This window comes from Tachypleus tridentatus, chromosome 10, assembly GCF_004210375.1.
Source record: "Tachypleus tridentatus isolate NWPU-2018 chromosome 10, ASM421037v1, whole genome shotgun sequence".
Classification (NCBI taxonomy): domain Eukaryota; kingdom Metazoa; phylum Arthropoda; class Merostomata; order Xiphosura; family Limulidae; genus Tachypleus; species Tachypleus tridentatus.
Genome location: NC_134834.1, coordinates 54111741 through 54132142, shown reverse-complemented (window position 1 = coordinate 54132142; position 20402 = coordinate 54111741). Strand labels below are relative to the sequence as shown.

The window sequence follows — 20402 nt, the reverse complement described above, 5'->3', positions numbered from 1 at the left end:
CTCCGTGTAGCTTTGCGCGAAATTCAACAAACAAATAAACAAACAATCTTTGTATATTCATTTGAAATATTTAAAATTACTTTCTAACATTTCAAGTTCATTAATAGTTCCCATGTGTAATGATGACACTTCTTGAACAGTTTTCATTGACTCTGTATTGTCTTTGAATAAATAGTATAATAAGCAGGTTTTGTTTGTTTTGCATTTTCGCGGAAAGCTACACGAGGGCTATTTGCGTTAGCAGTGCCTAATGTAGCTGTTAAAAGACTAGAAAGAATGCAGCTAGTCATCAATATCCACCACAAACTCTTGGGCTATTCTTTTTCCAACGAATAGTGGGACTGACCGCACATTATAACGCACACACTGCTGAAAGAGCGAGCAAACATGTTGTGATGCGATTCAAACCCGCGGCCCGTAGATTACGAATAAAGCGCCCTAACCACTTGGCCAGTCCGAGTCATAATAACAAGAATGTTCACAATAAATGGTCTTGTGTCGGTCCCTGTTTCATTTTTTGTGATATAACTTTGAACCTCTGGTAAATTTTTAAATTATTCGTTTAAAATCTTTTGACACACGTTCACCCAATCACTCACGTATTAAAAGTGGGAAGGTAAATTGTTCAAACTTGGTCTATGCATGATATTGTTCGAAAGATCCTGTAGTTCCTAGTATTCTAGTAGTACTGAGAAGATCTTTTAGTTCCTAGTGTTCTTATAGTACTAAGAAGTTCCTGTAGTTCTTAGTGTTCTCGTAATTCTGAGAAGACCTTGTAGCTCCCAGTATTATCGTATTACTGAAAAGACTCTGTAGTTCCTTGTGTTCTCGTAGTACTTGGAAGATCGTGTAGTTCTAAATGTTCTCGTAGTATTGGAGAGATCTTATAGTTCCTAGTGTTCTCATAATACCGACAAGTTCCTGTAGTCACATTCTCAAAGTACTAGGAAGATCCTATAGTTCCTATTGTTGTCGTAGTATTGAGGACATCCTATAGTTCTTATTGTTCTCATAGTATTGAAGAGATCCTGTAGTTCCTAGTGTTCTTGTGGTACTGAGAAGATCCTATAGTTTCCAGTGTTCTCGTACTACTGAAAAAATCTTGTAATTCTTAATATTCTCGTGATACTGAGAAGATCCTGTAGTTCCCAGTGTTCTAGTAGTACTAAGCTCCTGTAGTTCCCAGTGTCTCATAGTACTGAGAAGTTCCTGTAGTTCCTATTGTTCTTGTAGCACTGAGAAGATCCGATAGTTTTTAGTATTCTCGTGGTATCAAGATCCTACGGTTTCTAATCTTCTCGTGGTTCTGAGAAGATTCTTTAGTTCCCAGTGTTCTTTTGGTATTGAGAAGATCCTGCTAATGTTCTCGTAATACTGAGAAGATCCTGTAGTTCCCAGTGTTCTCGTGGTATTGAGAAGATTCTGCTAATGTTCTCGTAATACTGAGAAGATCCTATAGTTCCCAGTGTTCTCGTGGTATTGAGAAAATCTTGTAGTTCCTATTGTTGCCCTGGTGCTGAGAAGACCTTGTAGTTTCTAGTGTTTTCGTAGTACTGAAAATATCTTGTAATTCCTTGTGTTCTCGTAGCACTCTTCTTGTACCGAAATAAGTAATGCTTTTTTTTTTCAGCTTGACCCACGTAATCTTCTTATCCGGCTCGCTGGAGGGCGCTCGTCTTCTGAAGGACGTTTGGAGGTGTACGTTCCAGATTTCGGATGGGGAACAGTGTGTGGTGATGGTTGGGAAATTCTAGAGGCGAACGTTGTTTGCAAACAACTAGGACAAGGATATGCACAAGAAGCCCTTCAGGTAAATGCGTAAAATGCTGCATGTTAGCTCTACTAGATATATTTATATATAGGAAGACAAATTAATTTTGAGTGGCTTAAAGAGTACAGGAAACAGAAAGATTCTTGTATATCCTTATCGTGACAATGTTGGGAAAATTATAAAATACATATGTTGTGGTAGTACTATCTTTTTACCATGTGAAAATACATTAAATCAGAGTAAACTTGGTGGTTAATAGCTTACGTTGTGACTTATTGCAAATCAAACACTCAGAAAGTGATACAACAATATAAAGTTTATATACGGACAATACACAGTGCAGATTCAGAGACTGACATGCGTTATGGAAAGTTGGCTCAGAATACTTCATATTTCATTAGAGGTTTTATGTAGAGCTCTCAAGAGGATTGGTGAAACTGACACTGGTAGTTAAAATAAGAATTTCAAAGGTGATGTTACGTATCTCAATGTTTGTTCTTTGCGAGACATATGACGATCGATTACAGATCTTGCTAACAACCTTGAGTAAATAGAATCTTGAGAAAGTAAGGCACGCGCTACCACGAAAAAGTTTAGATGAAGGTGGAAGATGCTCAAAAACTGTTTCTGAAAACAGATAGTTAGGGCTGAAATAGACATCTAAGATATATGCTCTTACTAAGGAATCCAAATTAGATTTCTTTCGTATTGTATTCTGACAGTTTTGTAAAAGGTTTGAAATCAATAAATAGTGCAGATAACATTCGAATTTGCACAATGATTTTATGTTTTTACTGAAAATGATTCCGAAGTGGACGTAAAACCATTATTTTTAGTGCTGACCGTGGATTGGTTCCATCAAATATGTTTTCATTATGCGAAATGAAACTTTTTTGTGTTATTGACTAATTTTAAAATTCGAACCGACTGGATAACAACCAACGATAGTTTGCTCTACGTTGGAGAGGAGAAAAGCGTTAGAACTAAAAGTGTCATAAAAGATCTACAGAAAACATGATGAGATAATTACAAGTTTAGGCTGCATCTTGGCCAAAGGTGTCGGTGGCATACACAAAACTGATAGAAAACAGGTCTTTAAGAGTACAAGGCCAATAAATTTGGAGTTTTCTAGTCATGATAGTTTTATATTCTAGCTCATTCGTTCAATGTTACAACTTTATTTAGAGAAGATCCACACTCACTCCCACTCAATTTATTCAGTGCTACCATGTCGGTTCAGAGAGTAAGTGTCTGATATGGTAATAGGTTGCTATATTACTCCCAATCTTTCTTTCATAGGCTATGATTTTGGGCTATAAACACTGGAGAATTCTTAAGTTGCTTTACACCATGAAAAAATTACATACGTAGCAGAGATAGAAAAGTAATATGTATGTCATTCTTATCTTCTAGGATTCCTACTTTGGGGGCCAGCAAGAGAAAATGATCTTGAGTGGTGTAAAGTGTACGGGAAATGAAAAGTCCATTGCATATTGTCGCCATGACAGTGTTGGGAAAGTCGATTGTCCTGGAAGAGATGGAAACATTGCTGGCGTTATTTGTGCAAAAGGTAAACATTTGCCTGATTTATGCAACAGAAATAATCTTCATGTTTACTTTATAATATCTAGTATCTACAATATCTTTTACAAATAATGTTTGACGAAGAGCGAGCAATAAACTGAAGTTAACTTTCTTCATATATTTTTTTTTAAATCTAGAAATTTGTTTTTCGTTCATTTCAATGTCCCAAACAAAATAAAATATAAGCTTTGTAAATATTTACAAAAAAGCTAACTGGTATAAAATATGAAAACATTATCGTGTATAAAAATATCATTCTACACATTTTCCAACAACTTAATTTAGATCAACAGTTGATCCTTTCACACATGTGTGTTGAAACAGAATCGTCTCATGCTGAAAATAAGGTTGTTCAACAAATACAAAGAAAACAAGTTTTACTTTTGTACAAAGACACGTCTGAGTACCTAGGTATTTCTTGCAGGAGTTTGGCAAATAAAAACCCATTTTTATAGAAGGTCCCAAGCATACTTTAAGGTGTCAAGATCCGGTGGTCTCGCTGGCAACACCATACGGGTGAAATATTCATTTTCAAGGTATTTGTATCATCTCTATGTGGGAGTGCGTTATCATCCGATAAAATTAAATCAGGGCCAACAGCACCTCTGAAAAATACTGACATGCTATCAGAGAATTTCATTTCTGTATTACAGACCATTCAAGGATCCCACTTTCAAAGACGTAGAAGTCTGTATGGCCATTGATCATGATATTTGTCCAGATCGGACACCATAACCTATGTAATAGTTTCATTCTCTGGTGTTTGAGGGTTGATATTGGCTTTCCATCTTCATTTAGACCGGTCTCTAAGCATGATCTTGATTCATCCGTGGAGAGAACATCAATTTTCTTAATTCAAGTGTTGACGCACAAGGATATAAGGGCTTGTATCTAGGATGATGTTAGTGGACCACAAAGTACTCTACATATAACTTAAGACTCTAATGAAGTCTTTTCCCTGTGGTCTTTCTTGATGGTCGCCTACCAGTGACTGCGGGAAGCTCCTGTGTGAGTTGATTAGCAGTAATGGCTCAATAGCGTTTGGCAGCTAGAGCCAAATAACCGTCGCTATCAAATTCGTGGCCTTACATGACCTTAAAAACGTCTCCAAGCAGCATCCTTTCTATCTCGTACTGTCTGCAAATCCTGGATACCATGAATCTAGAAGCATTGAGCCTCTTTTCAACTTCATCTTACATTCATTCAATTAAACTTCACTTCAAAATGTTATTCAAAAGGCGCATTCTTAAAATCCACTAGATGAATCTCTACATAGTAAGCTGAAAACAATGGATTAGGAACAGCTGAAGTTGAGTGCTTTTTTCTGTAAGGCGCGTGAGTAATTAGTATGTTTACAAGCTACACGTATATCATTTATGAATTCTCATTTAAGATTTTATTTGTGATTTGTGGGTAGTTGATGTTCAAAATGAGTGTTTTCTTTAACGTTTGTACATTAGTGTATTGTCCCCTGCTGGTACAGCGATAAGTCTACGGATTTACAAAGCTAAAATCTGAGGTCCGATTCCCTCGGTGGACTCAGCAAATAGCCCGATATGGCTTTGCTATAAGAAAAACACACACACTAGTGTATTACAATACAATTCTCTGAAAGAAAGTTGGAAGACGGCTTCAGCAAACACTATTTTTGTTTTTAACTTTCGTGTAATGATACTCGAAGGATGTTGACACCAGCCATCTGTGATTTAATAGTGATGAACTAGAGAAAAGGCAGTTGGTCGACACTACAAGGGTTTATCTCTTCCCAACGACTGACCGTTACATTATAGCTTTTCCACAGCTAAAATAGAAAGCATGTTAGACAACGGAGATTCGAACACAAGACCTGCATATTGCAAGACGAGCGCCCTAACCCCCAGGCCATGCCAGACTTACAAATATTATAAAATTTTTACCAGTTGTAGTTGAAGAGATCTGTCTATTTGTTCCATAAATGATTAGTTAATTTATAAATACCAAAAATAAATGTTACAATACATGTCGGTCTGGACACAAGACTACTATTGACTATTACTTTAAGACGAATAAAAAACTCAGCCTAAAGAAATGTAGGATATAAAAGGTTTAAAAACATACAATATTGCTCTATATTTCTTCTAAACATTTTAGGACTGCTACTAGGCATGATTTAAATTTTTGATCTTCTAAGAAAACATTTATAATATCTTTTATGTAGCAGTAGTTATTGTTTATCGAACATAGTTCCTTTATGTACTGAGAAGCCTCTCTTACTTTATGATCTATCAGGGTGATGTTTGTAAAAAAGAAAAGAATGACCATTTAACTTCAAGTTGATTTTTTTCTAAAACATAAGACTGACGTATTAACTCTGGTTGCTTAACACTTGGTTTTTCAGCCATGCCTGATCTCATTCCTGACGAAAAGGAGATTGAAAGATCTGCTTATTTGCAAGAGAAACAGCTGTTCCAACTTCAATGCGCTATGGAGGAAAACTGCGTCTCCAGCTCAGCTTATCAATTACTGAAGGAGAACAAAGATGGTAAGATCACTAAGTAAAATTTGTGTTGCTGTAATAAAACATAATTATTAATTTTATAAAGTGTTAACCCTTAAAATAGTTTTAGGTTTGTTTTTGAATTTCACGCAAAGCTACACGAGGGTTATCTGCGCTAGCCATCCCTAATTTAGCAGTGTAAGACTAGAGGGAAGGCAGCCAACTTTTAGGCTACTCTTTTACCAACGAATAGTGAGATTGACCGTCACATTATAACGACTCCACGGGTAAAACGGAGAGCATATTTGGGGATTGAACCAGCGACCTTTAGAATCCGAGTAACGCGCCTTAATCACCTGTCCATGACGAACCCACCAATAGATAGTCACAATAACTTGCAGACATTTCCAGTTAATTAGCTGAAAGCATTGCCTTCAAGAAACAATAAGTTTTTATTAGCAAGTTAAGGTTAAAATGCTGTACTTATATCAAAATAACAATTAAATGAAATATAAAATAGCAAATCCTATGAGTAGATATTGTTCAAAAATAATAATCAGAGTAAGGCAGAAATTGAAAAAGATATAACGTTTTAGGTAGATAACTGTAATAATAGCATCCAAAACACGTTGAGAATATCTCATTGCACCAGTATTTACAAACGAATACGAAAAACATCAGAAATACAAAATATAAAACCCCAAAATGTCCCCAGTCTTATTACAATTCACAGATGTGTGACCAGTTGATGACCAACCGTCCTCAGATTTAAATTAGTGTATAAAATGTACATAGAACAAAAAAAAATAATAATGAATTATAGAAAATGCACGAAAAAAATGTAAAAAGAGTGCCCTGAAATTAAGTGACTGCTGTAATAGCATTGAAAATATATTTCATTTGTATCTCCATAAACGTTTTAAGAATCGGTGGGATTACAATATAAATTGAAAATGTATCACCAACGTGCTGAGTTCTATTACCATTCACTGTCCCCAGCAGGTTATTGTCAAGGTCGCATTTGTTTTCAATACCAAATAATCGTGCAGATAGTACTAGACTATACTTTACAAGTTAGGGTTTAAATGCCGAAAGCTGGGGAAACATTAAAAGTCAGTAGACCTAAACAAAAATTGTGAAATTTGAAGATGTGTTTTTCACATTACTCTTACTTTGCTGTTTCGTATTAAAACTCAGAGACATGTAAAATTAGAAGTTTAGATCCATCTTCTGCCTCCCAACAAGTCAGTGCATAAGAGGCTTTCGTCCAATGCCAGAATTCGTCAGTCAGGCTGGACAACGAGGCATAAATGAATCTTAATGTTTTTTAGTGCTATTTCAGTACCTCAAGAGAAGGGTACGTCCTCTCTTCAACCAAGAGAATGAAATTGGTTAAGGTGTGAATTATATAAACTGGGCAGTGTTTGATAAATAAGAGTACAAGAAGTAAATATTCTATATCCTTGAAACTATGTAGTTATTTCGAATATACTACTTAATTAGTGTCACGCCATCATGATCAGGATTAGAAGTGGTGAAAGTAAATATGTTGGAAGATGAACTTTTCCTAATCAAGTCGTCAATAATAACGCTTGTAGTTTTAAAACCACGAATGATATATTACGTAAGAAGCCAGAAAAACTGCTCGATGAGAAGCAGGACTATACAATTTGATATAAAAGGAGATAATGGTACTTCAGGATCTTTAGACGACCAAAATAGAAAATATAATGGTACTTCAGGATCTTTAGACGACCAAAATAGAAAATATAATGGTACTTCAGGATCTTTAGACGACCAAAACAGAAAATATAATGGTACTTCAGGATCTTTAGACGATCAAAACAGAAAATATAATGGTACTTTAGGATCTTTAGACGACCAAAACAGAAAATATAATGGTACTTCAGGATCTTTAGACGACCAAAACAGAAAATATAATGGTACTTCAGGATCTTTAGACGATCAAAACAGAAAATATAATGGTACTTTAGGATCTTTAGACGACCAAAACAGAAAATATAATGGTACTTCAGGATCTTTAGACGACCAAAACAGAAAATATAATGGTACTTCAGGATCTTTAGACGACCAAAACAGAAAATATAATGGTACTTCAGGATCTTTAGACGACCAAAACAGAAAATATAATGGTATTTCAGGATCTTTAGACGACCAAAACAGAAAAAAATAGCTGAAATAGAGAAAGTGTGACATTTGAAGTAGATGAAAGTTTTGTACGTATAAAGTAATAAAGGTTGATTTGGTCCCAAGGTTAATCAAGACAAGCTTTTCAGGAAGGGATGCTGCTATGAAGCTTTTCGATTACGTGTGGATGAATGAATTTTCCAAACTAAGTGTGTTTTACACGTATAACTAAGTTTTTTTTGCCAGTGGAAAAAAAATATCAATGACAATGCCATAGATGTGGACATTAAAAAGTTCAGAGTTGCGATACAGTCTAATTTTTTTAAAACTAGAACTTAATAAGGTTGCTTTAATTTTTGATGAAAGTGGTAGTTAGACGCCATTGACGACACCATGTAAAAAATTGATTGATAGCAAGTTGTAGAGAGTTCTTTACAGTAATCATAGATGCAACAAGGACATTTTCATCAGAATGTTGAAAAACATAAATATCCAACGGTCGCCATACATCTGCTACATAAGAGTGGTAAGAGTACTCATCTTTGTTCAACATCTGCTCTAAAGAATGCCTTCTACAGAACAAACGTTTCATTATCGCCGAAGGAAGGAATTGATAAATCTGTCATAACATAGTGGAAGAGATATTTTTCTAAACTTTATAGAACAGACCTTGGTGCCAGACTGAATCGAAAGTTTCTTAAGTCAGATGCAATCATAGGGGATAATCACTTTGTGCCTAAATGATTGACGATGTATCAGAAAGCCTGAGTAAATACTCTAGCATGAAAAGAAAAAAAATTAGGCTGGAAACCAGTCTGGTTTAAGGGTGTAAAGCAACTTCGGGATTAGAATGACGCAGTCGTGTGACAAGAATGTGTTCATAGGTCTTACTGAAAAAACAGACAAACTAGTGAGGCTAATAACTAGTGGTAAGAGCCAACGACAACATAAATATTATTAGGCTTTAAGAACAGCGAAATAACAGGGACTTCAAGACAGTGGTAATCACATTGTCAAGTAAAGCCAGTAAAAGAAAGACACTTTTTGGTGTCTGTGGTAAATGGAAGCAAGTGGTATCATTTTGTTCTGGATCATTATTATACTTATGTTTAAATGCTAGTTGAATTATCAGATACTGTTATTGGGGCGTCCATATAATTTGTACTCAGTTCGTGTGGAAAGTGTGAAGATAGCTCAAATGTAATGGGATGAAGAAAACGTTTCGGCAGTACTAGGTATATGATCTTTGGCTCAAACAACTCTTTGAATGTGACAAAAATATTTGCTTTTTATTTATTCTCTAGAACAGCTTCTGAATACCAAGTCATGAGACAAAACCTACACCAAATGTAAGAGGCACTGTGAACTTTCACACGCACTATTCCAATACAGTTGCTTTGCATGTGCAGTAAAGTTACATCCTGCCTTCTGAATGCTTCTGTAACACTGCGAAAAAAGGGTTCTCGATACTTGTTTAATTCTCAAAGCAAGGAGACTAGGGGTAGTTGGTAGTTGCGAAGGAATATGTAGAAAACTAGCTGGCGAAAGAATCAATTGGAGATTGTTTGCGTACGAGTTTATATGTTCCAAAGCAGATTTGTTTATCTATGTTTTATAATGATAACGCATTACGGGTTTGAAGTAAGAAATGATCTCGTTTTGTTTCTTTAAATGTGAACAGCTATTTATTGAGCTGAAGAATTAGAAGATTGGGTAATGGTAAAAGTTGAAGAGTCTCACAATATTTTGAGTTGTATTTGATTTTGGTTGTGTTTGAGATGATAGGTTAAAAAAACAGAAATATTATTGACAGTTGAATGAAAGCAACTTAATTCAAAAACAGATTTGCTATGACAACTGATATCGGCAAAACTAATAGAACTTTAGAAATATTGATCTAAGTAGAAAAGGAAATAAAAGAGTAGGGAAGAGCCAGAACGATTTGTTTGTTTGTTTGTAAAGCTACACGATGGCGACCTGCCCCAGCCGTCCCTAAATTAGTAGTGTAAGGCTAGAGGGAAAGCAGTTAGTTATCATCACCTACCACCAACTTTTAGGCTACTCTTTTACCAACTAATAGTTGGATCTCAATTATTATGAAATACAATAAACAAAATAGTTCACCTAAAATGTAATTTACTATAAATCACAGTGCTAATGACAGTTAAGCCAATAAGCGTTCCAACATTGTACTTGACTACTATATCTACATATAAAGATACTTTTTAAAAAGGAAGTAAATGTATGGATGGTTAATACCAATCATTCAAAAACAGCGCAAATTAGATACTATTTTTAAAAGATTGGTATTAGCTATCCCTACATGTACTTTTATTATTGAAATTTTTTCTTTACTTGTTCCTTTATTTTTAATGTAGTGTTTCAATAGACATAGGAAGGTCGTTTTTATAACCAAGTTCTAAATACAGTGAGGTTTGTTTGTTTTTTGAATTTCGCACAAAGCTACATGAGGGCTATCTGCATTAACTATCCATAATTTAACAGTGCAAAACTAGAGGGAAGGCAGCTAGTCATCATCACTCATTGCCAACTCACTGACCAACGAATAGCGGGATTGACCATCACATTATAACACTCCTACGACTGAAAGGGCGAGCATGTTTGGTGTGACGGGGATTTGAACTCGTGACCCTCAGATTACGATTCGAACGTCCTAACCATCTGGATTTGCCTGGCCCGAGCCTGAATCAACATACATTATTACTAGAGCAATACTCCAATATAAAATGGAAAATACAGATGAATTTAAGGTTTTCAGGAAACCTTTCTTGAAATAAACTGCGCATTCAAGCAACAATAAATGGTTTGCATAAGATATCTACACATTTCCAAGTGAAAACAGCTGTGAGTTGTAATATGAAACTCTTACAAACTTTGCAAGTTTGGAGAACATATCATTCAGCATGATGCAGTTAATATATTAGGTAGGTAAGACATGTTAGAAAAGAGTCAAGCTAGTTGAAAGTGACCTAATTTGAAAAGAAGACATCACACAGACTGTTTCTATGGGATCTGGCCATCCTTGGTTTTGGAAATTTTGAAAGTAGAGGCGAATATTACGTTGCATACAGCTTGATATCATAGACAGAACTGGCGACAAGTTTGATGGTTTTCCAGAAAACGAAAGGTGAATAAAATGGGTAGATATTTTACAAAGTAAAAATAACAAAACAAAAACATTCCCTATGGTAGGGATGTAGTAATCGGATTAGTTGGAAGAATAATGTAGTGCCTTTCTTCAATAGCAGCAAATGAGGTTGAATTATTGGGTTGGTGCAAACTTACCTTCACATTTACAATAATATGTAAGATGACTCCGAAAACAATTATCGTACACAGGAGTGGAATTAAGTTGATCACAATGACAAGACCAATTCTGACCCTTGCAAGAAAAACATCGTTACTTGGGACATTGCAGAGTAGAATGAGTGTTAAAAGAAAGACACTTTACACAAAACAGTGGCTAAAGCTGAGGTTTTCGAAAGTACTTCGACACAATTATGTTGTTTGTGAATATAATAACCATAAACTAGCAGATAGTCGACAACATGACAGCTCTCTAGAAAAACATGAATAAGAACAAAAAAATTAAAATTCATAATTCAAATCGCATGTTGAATAGAAAAAAGTATTAACAAGTTTAGAAATGATCTAATTATCGGTGATATCAAGGACCAGCACCATGAATATCACGTGAGAGACAAAGAACTCTGTGAGAGAGAGGCTGCTGTTTTAGAGAAAGAGCTAAACATTTTGAAATTTTCATTTTACTTCAAGTGTAGTCAGATTAATTTGTTTATCGCCAGGGCAAAATTTTGACGTTTTCTGTATAATGTTAGTGCGATGTGTGTATTTGGAATCTAGATTTGTCACAATACTCGTTGGAAGAGCAGAATACGGTCCAACTTTCAACATGAAATTTGCCGAAGAATAAAATAGAAGTGCCGACACAATTTTGTGAAGTAAGTCGATCACAATTCGAAGGTAAAATAATGTGTTTAGAAAGATAGTGTTCTGCTTAAGAAAACTTGTAGACAAATGTATTCGAAGAAAATGTATATAACCAGCTTATTTTAGAAGACATAGAGGCAAGGTAGACACAGACGAACTAAGATTATTAGGATATGTGGAACAGTTTGGAGGCAGGCAGTCAGATAGGAACCAACAGTGCATACAAACTCATTGCAGAGGTTGGTAGCTAGTCAACTTTAAATTAATAGAATACACGATGAATGTACGCAATGCGTAGAAAACATAATACTCAAATATAATCCAGTCTTTTTATCCAAAATAACAATCAACACTAACGCAAACCCTTTGAGAACGTCCTACATCACAAAACAACTTCGCTTCTCTTTCTCATCGCCTACCCACTACAAAAGATTCTATGAAACGTTATCAGTATATTCTGATGATACTTTAAAAGTTGGGTTGGACATGTTATTGTAAAACTCGGAAAAAATTCCCCAGTTTTAAGGCTTATAATCCAATTGCTGTCACAGATTATTTGCCTTTCAACCTGCTTTAAAAGGGTGCAAAGAAAAACAAAATAAATTGCAAATATAAGATATGATATGTGACTTTTTAGTAATTAGTATAAAGTTTTCTTCATTTCCTAACACTAACTTTAATTTATCATAAGATAATCTTAAATGGTTTACGATGATTCATCTTTCGATGAATATGTTGCACTTAAGTATAAATGTCTAATGACAGCTATTATGACATTTATTACAGAAAGTGTTTGGTATAAACATAAGGTTATTGGTAGAACCTGTAACGCATAACAACATGAGCCTAATATAACAGAGACATTGCACGTAGATAAATTTCGGTTGAAGCTGTGTATTTAGTGTCTGTTCTTATGTTAGAAAACTTCAATGGTGTGTTTCAATTTGTTTCTTTCTCAAAATTTCAGCTAACATATTTGCAACGAGGAAATTGCTAAGATTCACAGCTAGAATAGGAAATATTGGAACAGCCGACTTCCTGCCATTTTTATCGAAGAAAGATTGGGAATGGCACGCATGTCACAAGTACGTTTGTGTCAGAAGAAAAAATAATTTTGCCAATATTTATATATTTAATGTATTACATTTTATTTTTCTGCCACTTTATGAGTTCATATTTTACGTTATAAAATTCTCGAGTTTTAGAAAACTAAGTTACATTTTTGTTTCGATTTATTTATTATTTGTCTTTGAGCTCAAATCTGTTGTCCACCGCAAAGACAAAACGTGAAGAAATTTTCACGTGACATGTTCCCCTGAACTTTTTCAAGAATAGAATGCTTTTTTTTGTTATAAAACACTTTCATACGTACCACAGATACAGTAACTCTCCCCTATCACTTTTAAAATCAAAGTTACTCCACTAGGGTAAAGATCTTATTTTTACTTTTAGAATATTTTTGCTGAGCCATCAGGCATTCTGTTGTTTCTCAAAATATAGTTCGGAGTGCAGTAAAACGCAAATTTTCTTGAACTAAATGTTCTTGACGTATTTTGCTTGCTCCGTAATTAATTAATTTCAACTTCTTTAAAATAAACATATTTAAGGTACATGGACAACTTAAATCGTATTAGTGAGTTATTTCTTTAATATAAACTCATAACATCTGAATATTAATATTAATTTGCTGAAACTTTTACTCATTTCAATTAATTTCTGTTTGATTTTTTCTTACACTTATATATATAAATATATATACACAGACATTATCACAGTATGGAAGTATTTGCACATTTCGATGTTATCGACGCAAGAGGCAATAAAATTGCTGAGGGTCACAAAGCTAGTTTTTGTCTTGAAGACAACTTCTGCAAAACAGGATCTCAGAAAAAATACGTATGTGCTAACTACGGGGATCAGGGAATTACTGTCGGATGTACGGACAACTACATGCATGATATTGACTGCCAGTGGGTTGATGTAACTGATGTAAAACCCGGAAATTATTATTTCAAAGTAAGTTTTTATTTATGTTTATTTATTATCTTTGGACCGAAATCGAAAAAATCAAATCGGCCTCTATTCGAATCTATGCATATTTTCTGTGATGTGAAGTTATATTGTGATCTTATTACTATTGTTACGTATTATAATTTATCCCAAACGGTCTCAGATTTATTACGTTACGTTATTTCTACGTTTATACACAGGTACACTTCTTTTGACTGACCTCATGCGGTTTATAAGCTCACTTTTCACCGAGGAAGATATCTAATGTCTAAAGTTAATTCTTTGAAGTTGTGCGTTTTATAATGCTCAAAACCCATAAACGTGTCTGGTCAAATATCTGTAGCTTTCTGATCAATAAGCTTCTGAGGTTTATAGCATACCGACTGAAGCAGACCAACAGTATTGTTAAACAGTCTAATCGCGTGTTGCGTTGGTAACCTTTTAATAAACTTGAGAACAGGTTTTCTAGAAATTTTAGATACCGCAACAGTACTAGTATTTTGCATAGAAACATTGTACATTGTAGATTCTTACGCTCGAGAATTTTCTAAAATTTTATAGAACAGGAGGAACTTTCGCAAGACACATTTAACAATATAAGTTACATATTTCTAAATATTTATTAAACTAAAAGAAATATATATTAATATGAATAAATTTTATTAGATCCATCACACCTCCCTCCTTAGAGAAATAAAAATTGGCGTTAGATATCACATACACACACAAAATATAATACACCATCAAAGAATTATACAATTTCACTAATCATAACCGTACATAACACAATCAATACAAATAATCTTATGATCATAAAATTACATAGCGCATGAAAGTGTTTAAACATAAATGTTCTTTTTGTCAATAATAACACGATTGAGATGTTATTCAAAAGCTGGGATAGGTTTCAAATGAGTAATGAGAATTCTATGGTTAGGTTTCCAACCAATTGGCATGTATGACAAGTTTTACAAAACTGATAAACATCTTGCGTTGTTGTCAAAATAAATGTCTCATAATTTTGTCACATACGTTATTGCCGCTTAAATGACCTCAAAGTTGGGAGTTCACGGGCCACTTTCAATATGTAGGAATAATATGCTTTTGAAACAATTTAATAAACTTCAGCCCAGTCCTCTAAAGCTGACACATTTGATGGTCTCCAATTTTTCATGAGCATACCATTTTTGAAAAAGTAACCATTTCAAACTTTCTCAAGTTCACCTTTTGGAAGTGCACATTTAAATAGTGAAGAGATCTGTGGATTCTTTTCTTGCTCGGTGATCAGTTTACTTCTAGCAAATAGAACTTCACCAGCTGAACCTTACGTTCATCATTGCGACTCACCCAAGAATTGTCAGTAGGACAATTATTCACCAGATCCCTTTCTGTTCCAAATCTATAATATCATCCTCTAGTCATGTCTATCATTCGTTTTCGGCTTAATTTCTCACCCTGAGTTTGAGTGATAGCACATGAAAGAAGCACTTATATGAGCTCTTCAACAACAACAGCATCCATAGATGAAACAGTGATCGACTCGCTAACTACGTTGGGTGCGGCAACACTATTAATATTATTACTGTCATATAGTAGCCTCTATATGAACTATTTTATGCAAAGGTAATGGTCATTTTAAGTTGTACTTCTGTTTTCATAAATACTGAAACGTTAAGACTAAGATACCCATGATTTGACAATGTTGTTTACGTTTCATCATGACAAGGGGCAAAGTTAGAGTATTAATTGTGAGTGTAATAATAACCTTTCAGTAAGAAGGACAACTTCGTTCTCAAATTTTGTTTTACTGAGTCACGTTAATAAAACATTAGTTGTATTTCAACGTTAAGAAAGGATAAAGTTACACTCAGAATAGTTTTTGTTATGATGTGAACGCCTTTTTATATAGTGTTCTGACCACTAATGTGTTGTGTCCTAGCCAGCCTGAGGAGCTCTGGATTGAACGAATCCTGTTGGCGGTTATTTACATGGCAAAAGCAGTGTGGTGGAGATTACACATTCTTCTAATTTTCGGGGGTTCCTAAGGGAATAGATGACGAATGGAGTATTAAAATATTTTTGTTGGTTTTTCTCTCGAAAAACCACTAACCTTTCATTCATTTTCTTTTTATGAATTTTTTCTGAAAGCTGTTATTATAAATGATATATTTTATAGATATTCATTGTATAAAAGTGTTTATTTTCAGGTTGACTAATAGTTAAATCTCATAAGTAATTTCCTTAACTTCGCCTTATTTTTTTACCTAATTGCATTTCAATCATAAATAGTAAATCACAACATTAGTGAGTTAATCTGATTAACCTAACTTGAAATATTAAACCTGATTACTAAATGTAGTTAATATGAAGCATTTTCTAATTTTTGCCTAGGTATCTATAAACCCGGAATTTAAAGTTGCAGAAATGACCTTTGATAATAATGCTGCCGTATGCAATTTGGATTATGGCACTTCCTATGCAAAAGTCAGTAATTGCACTCTGACACGACCATGAAAAAGGTTGCCCCAGGGTGAGAATTCGTCTTTTTATACAGTACCATGAAAAACAACAAATTAATGACTTTAAATAAATAGTAAATAATAATGGTACAGATACCAATTATTTAAAGTTGCAAAAACAGCATATAAATTAAAAGTAAATGTTCTTATAATTCAGCTATAAAGATAAAAAATCACTGAATCGCTAATTTTAAAACGTTATACTTATTTGAATTCATAAAACTTAACAATAAATTAATTTCTGAAGTTTTTATTAATCTGTTTCTTAAATTATGTGAACAGATTTGTTGGTATCTATGAATAAAACAAACAGCGAATAAAAGTGTTAACAAACAAGCTTTTCCCCTACAGTTAAAGAATAAATTCCAACAGCAAATAAAACGAAATTAGATAAACCTTTAGAAACAATGTGTAAGTAATGAAACATGTTTGATCAATTCTATTCAGTAATTGATCTATCTATATATATATATAAACTATAGACTATAAACAACATTAATATATATTTATTTTAATCGAAACATATGTGAAATTCCTATAAGCTAATTATGTTTAGAAGTCTAAATCATAAAGTTTTAAACAACCTGATATAGTAGAATATCATTGCAAAGGATGAAATAGCTGAACTGTAGAATTTGTGATGCATTTATAAACAACACAGATATTCAACTAATAATCTAAAAAAGAAGATCGGATGAAAACTGTCAAGAACTGTGGGTAAAGTAAATCAAGATAAAATGTTAATGGTAGTATATTAACTGGTTTAATCAATTATAATTTTGTCAGCAAACATTTAATTCTTTAATGGTGTAAAATTTGTCATGAATTTTCATAGGATGATAAAACAAATGGCATGATGTATAAATAAGAAAATACAACATTTGTTCCCCATTTTTCAAGATACGAACATTTTTATCATTATATATATATATACTGTACCTAATAATTTTACAATAATGACAGAAAAGTGTTTGAAGTATTAATTGGTGAAACGTAAAATAAAACACAGACTATAAAATGTAATAAATTTGAAATTTAAGAAAATCAGGTCTAACAAGTTTCCTTTTTGAAATGCCTATTTAAAATAGAAAACACTTTATTTTCTTTATATTTTGTTACATGTTTGCATTTTTACCTTTTATTTCAATTTTTTCTCTTCCACTCCAGTGAGTTGAATATGACCATGAGTGATTTAATATAAAATTTATGTCTAATGTAATATGCATATGCGATGAGCATAGTAATTATTAATTATCATTCAGTTGTATGAAAAGTATATTGTCAACTTCGTAACATTTTTCTGTGAAAAATATATCGAGAAATAAATCGAATTTTAGTAGAGAACTAGCTTTAAGTTAGTACTGATAGAAAAAAATTACTGGAAGGGTTTTTATGCTTATTTACTCCTTACATAAAATTTAAATTTATACGCGTTTTTATTAAATTTTCTTACACCTCTTTATCTTTTATTCTGAACTTGTACTCGTAAGACATTGTGACACTAAAATGTGTACTGAAAGTCTTTGGCACTCACAGTTAGTTTTCGTGTGTTATTTATGTTAGTTTCCTTTATATATGGTTTATAGAAAATGTTTTACTTATTTCATGTCTGTGCATTTTCAAAACAAAATAAAAATTGGACCATTATAAAGATTTGAACTTTTTACATTTAATGATTATTGTTAAAGTAATTTTAAATTTGTATAATCATTTGTTAAGCATAAATACGTTCATTTGAGTAATGGTTGTATTTATAGAACTAAAAGTTGGATCTATTTCAGCTAAACAAAATTTAACCTTTTACCAGATATGACAATATGATGTGTTATTTTAAAAACTGTACCTTATTTTATAATTATTTTTCCAGTAGACGACTTAATTTTGTTTTCCTTAGCTGAAGAAGTTATTTTATAAATGAAACTGTGGCTAGCATATGTTGATATCAAGGACACTACGAATCTTACTGCAATGATTTTCTCTTTAAGGAGATTTAGAGACATCAGAAAGTTTATTTGCTTGCAAATTTATATTTTTGTACAAGAAGTTTGTAAGTATTTTTAAAATTTATTTTTGAAATTGTTTTGAAATCACAGAAAAATGACAAATATTCATATTCTTTTAGTCTTAAATAAGATTGTTTTTGTTTTAAAATCAACGTGGATGTGATTTGTGGATATGGTTTTACAACGTATCTTAAAAACGGAAAATAAACATTATGCGTTTTTTTTTATAAACTAGGTTTATTTGCATTTCCTCGTTTATATAATTGTATCAAATAATCTTTAACTTGTGTATGCAGGGTGTTTGGAAAGTCACTGTGCACTTATATGTTTATTAACAGACATGTTTCAATATAGAATACAGGAGGTAAATATGAATGACAATTATAAACAATGTTGAAAGTGAACCCCGTTGGCATCAATACAGGCATGGATCCTTCTTATTTTGTTTCTAAACTCCGCTATCAGTTGCTGGCTTGAAATAGACTGAATAAAATATGATTACAAAACTGCACAGTGACTTTCCGAACGCCCTGTATTTTATTTTTTCAAAAGTCTAAAATTTAGAAAAATAATTTCAGTAGCTGTGAATATATAAATATATCTCTGTTGCATCTTGTATTAAATAAAAGAGATTGCAATAGTAAGTTTTCTTTTCAAAAACTACAGTACTAATCAATAGTATGTAAGGTATCATCATCACGTTTTCATAAAAAAAACTGTAAAGAGCAAATAGTTGCCTTTTTAGTAACTGACATTAGTATTCAATATTGATTTACTAAATTTAAGAAGCTCATCGATCCGGAATTGATGCTACCATATTTTGAAATTACTATTTTCTTTCATTTACATTGTCCAACTTCCCAACGTTCACGTACACTTGTATACTTATCTTTTGCATAATTATTTGTTATTATTGATTAGTACAAAAGGTTTCAAATGGATTTAATACTTGTACTTCATGGAAGCTATTATATAACTTTCATAACTCCAACGCCTTTTTTCTGCACCAAATGTTATACATTCAACAGATTAGTATGTTTTGAATCGTTATTATGCTGACATTAAAAGTCATGGCCAGTTAAATGCTGTTTTCTAACCATTGTATAATGAAACAGAGTACCATGGTTATTCTTTTTACAAAGATCATTAATTTTGACGATATATTTCTGTACCAAGCGTGTGGACATATCATTGGGTTAGAGTTTACACTCGTTACAAAGAAATTTATTTGGCTTTTGGGTCGTGCTGTTGCGAATGGAGTACCCAAGTCATCAGCCCAAGAACGTTTAAGTGTAGAATAAAGAATTCACACAGGAACAGCTGAATACAAATCAAATAAGTTTTTTACTTATATACAACTGAATAATTCATTTATGTCAAACTATCGAAATCATCGTTAACTAAAATTTCTAAATCATTGAATTATTCACTTTGAAAGTCTTACGATCATGGCTAAGATCTATTACGTTCAATAACATAGACATATAATTAGTTAAGTTAACGCGATAATTTTTCTTATTCATAATCTGCATAACTGCATTAACAATTTTTTTAAGATAGCTCTCAATAGTTCCAGTATAAGTGATCAAATATACTATTTCTTTAATACATCTAGTATTTTTTTACTTTCATCTCTCTTTATACATTACTGAATCTTAAGTGAAACAATGTTACACTAAATCAGAAATAGCATCCTCACAAAAACTTGTGTGGCTAACTTCTTAAAGATTCTTGATTACTGCCTCTGTCTTCTGGAGTCGGATTATGTGGTTGGAGCAGCTTGATAAGTGCAGAGAAGTTGATATTGTAGCCGGGAACACGGAATTAAATACACTTTTTTTCGATTGTTTAAGACGTTTAGCAGATCTACTTTTAAAAGTAGTTCTTTTAACTCGTTTGGTACAAGTGAGATCTTTTAG

At 33.0% G+C, this 20402-nt stretch overlaps 1 protein-coding gene across 2 annotated transcripts in view; it reads left to right on the top strand.

Moving 5' to 3' along the window:
- LOC143229298 (lysyl oxidase homolog 2-like) overlaps positions 1-18714 on the top strand; it is a 33902-nt gene extending 15188 nt beyond the window's left edge. The window contains exons 3-9 of one of the 2 annotated variants that reach the window (XM_076461432.1): positions 1631-1810; positions 3185-3341; positions 5733-5876; positions 12919-13036; positions 13715-13967; positions 16353-16491; positions 18375-18714. In XM_076461432.1, coding sequence (XP_076317547.1) covers positions 1631-1810; positions 3185-3341; positions 5733-5876; positions 12919-13036; positions 13715-13967; positions 16353-16475 — 975 coding nt within the window. In that variant the 3' untranslated portion in view covers positions 16476-16491; positions 18375-18714. Of the gene's footprint in view, positions 1-1630; positions 1811-3184; positions 3342-5732; positions 5877-12918; positions 13037-13714; positions 13968-16352 lie in introns of both variants that reach the window. The other variant, XM_076461431.1, reaches the window with a different exon arrangement.
- The last annotated feature ends 1688 nt before the right edge of the window (positions 18715-20402 follow it).